The sequence below is a fragment of the Propithecus coquereli genome, unplaced genomic scaffold (genome assembly GCF_000956105.1).
Source record: "Propithecus coquereli isolate 6110/MARCELLA unplaced genomic scaffold, Pcoq_1.0 Scaffold122, whole genome shotgun sequence".
Lineage (NCBI taxonomy): Eukaryota > Metazoa > Chordata > Mammalia > Primates > Indriidae > Propithecus > Propithecus coquereli.
The window spans coordinates 4,354,839-4,357,201 of NW_012136303.1; the positions used below are offsets into that span (position 1 = coordinate 4,354,839).

Genomic DNA, 2,363 nt, shown 5'->3' on the forward strand with positions numbered 1-2,363 from the left:
AAACAAACCTTGAATATAAACTCTACTTAAAGTTTTGGCTAAACATTAACCTATGCAGACACAGGAGAGATTCCAGGGAGCCAACTAAAAAAGCAGTAGCTAGAAGCTTAAAAAAAAAACCAAAAAACCAGAAAGAAAGAAAGAAAAAAAACTGAGCAGAAATCAGCTGCTGGACAACTAAGGGATGGGAGTTTCTATTTGTTCTAACCAAGCTAAATACCTACTAGCCAAAACAATCATCATCTTCTTCAGAAGAATATAACTGAATCCAGGGTGGCTACAGTGTAATAATCAAGTCCCGTTTTCAAACAAAACTTTAAAGACATGCAGAGAAAAAAAAAAGGAACTATGATACATGTTAGCGGAAATTGACATTAAGTGGGCCTAAATGTTAGTTGTGCCAAAGATTTCAGTGATATCATTACAAATATGTTCAAAGAATTAAAAGAAAACATCATCTCAATGAGTAACCAACCAGCTAGGGATTTTCAAAAGAGAAACGGAAACCATAAAAAAATAACCAAATAGAAGTTCAGGAGCTAAAAACTACAATAATGGATATGAAAAATAAACTAGGTGCACTCAACAACAGACTAGAAATAGCAAGAGAAAGAAACAATGGATTTGAAGATAATCAATAGAAATTACCCAATCCAAAAAGAGAAGTAAAAAAACTGAAGAAAAATGAGCAAAGACTTAAAAGTCCTGTGGGACAATATCAAGCAATCCCACATACAAGTAATTGGAGGCCTAAATGGAGAGGAGGTGGAAAAGGGGACAAAAAAAATTTGATGAATGGACAAAAAATATCCCAAATTTGGTGAAAAACATTAACTTACAAAGAAGCCAAGAAAAGCAAGATATATGTAAGGAAAACCAAAAACCATACTTTGGCACATCATAGTCAAACTGCTGAAAGTCAAAGATGAAAATCTTGAAAGCAATGAGAAAAAAAAATGGTACATCACATACAAAGAAACAAAGATAAGATCAAAGTCTAACTTCTCCGCCGGGTGCAGTGGCTCACATCAGTAATCCTAGCACTCTGGGAGGGTGAGGCAGGAGCTCAGGAGTTTGAGACCAGCCTGAGCAAGAGTGAGACCCTGTCTCTACTAAAAATAGAAAAAATTAGCTGGGTGTGGTGGTACACACACCTGTAGTCCCAGCTACTCCGGAGGCTGAGGCAAGAGAATTGCTTGAGCCCAGGAGTTTGAGGTTGCTGTGAGCTAGGCTGACACACCACTGCACTCTAGCATGGGTGACAGAGTGAGACTTTGTCTCAAAAAAAAAAAAAAAAAGTCTGACTTCTCTATAGAACCAATGGAAGCCATAAGACATTGCAATGACATTGTCAAAAATGCCAGAAAAAACAAATGTCAACCAATAAAACTGAAGGTGAATGAATGAATAAACAAAATATGTCATATATACACAATGGATTATTATTCAGCCATAAAAAGGAAGTACTGATACATGCTACAACATCAATGAACCTCAAAAACACATTATGCTAAGTAAAAGAAGCCAGACATAAAAGATCGCATATTATACCATTCTATTTATATGAAACATCTACAATAGGTAAATCCATAAAAACAGAAAGCAAATTGATGGTTGCCAGGGGCTGGGTAAGAGGGGGAAATGGTGAGTGACTGCTTAATGCATGTGAGGTTTTCCTCTGGGGTGATGAAAATGTTTTGGAACTAGATAGACATGGTGATTGCACAATACTGTAAATGCGCTAGATGCCTCTAAATTGCTCATTTTACTATGGTTAATTTTATGTTATGTGAATTTCACCTAGATAAAAAATAAACTAAAGGTGAAATAAAGACACATTTTCATAAGCAGAAACTGAGAGAATCTATTATGCATCAGCAACCTACACTACAAAACATGCTAATGAAATTTTTGAGGCTGAAGAAAAAGGACAACAGATGCTAACTTGGATTTACAGGAAGGAAGGATGAGCACCAGAAATAATAAGCAGGTAAATATATATATTATTGCTTCTCTTAATTTCTTTAAAACACATATGACTATATAAAGCAGCACAAAGGATGGGGAGGAGAGGGACTATATATATTCTTGTAAGGTTCCTATACTCTACCCAAAGTACTTGATTCAATATTAACTTTAAACGAACTATGAAAAGTTAAAATATGTGTATTATAATCCTAGAATAATCATTTAAAAGAAAAAATAGCAAAGAAATATAGCTCAAAAGCCAATAGATGAATTAAAATACTAAAAAATATTTGAGGCCGGTCACAGTGGCTCACACCTGTAATCCTAGCACTCTGGGAGGCCGAGGTGGGTGGCCTGTTTGAGCTCAGGAGTTCGAGACCAGCCTGAGCAAGAGC

The 2,363-nt window shown here is 35.8% G+C and overlaps 1 protein-coding gene across 1 annotated transcript in view; it reads right to left on the reverse strand.

Annotated features, from left to right (window-relative positions):
- The window catches only part of TPX2 (TPX2, microtubule-associated), a 55,960-nt gene that overhangs the window by 36,070 nt on the left and 17,527 nt on the right, over positions 1 to 2,363 (reverse strand). Inside the window, 1 exon segment of the mRNA XM_012637737.1 lies at positions 153 to 177. Within this exon segment, the coding sequence (XP_012493191.1) occupies positions 153 to 177 (25 nt within the window).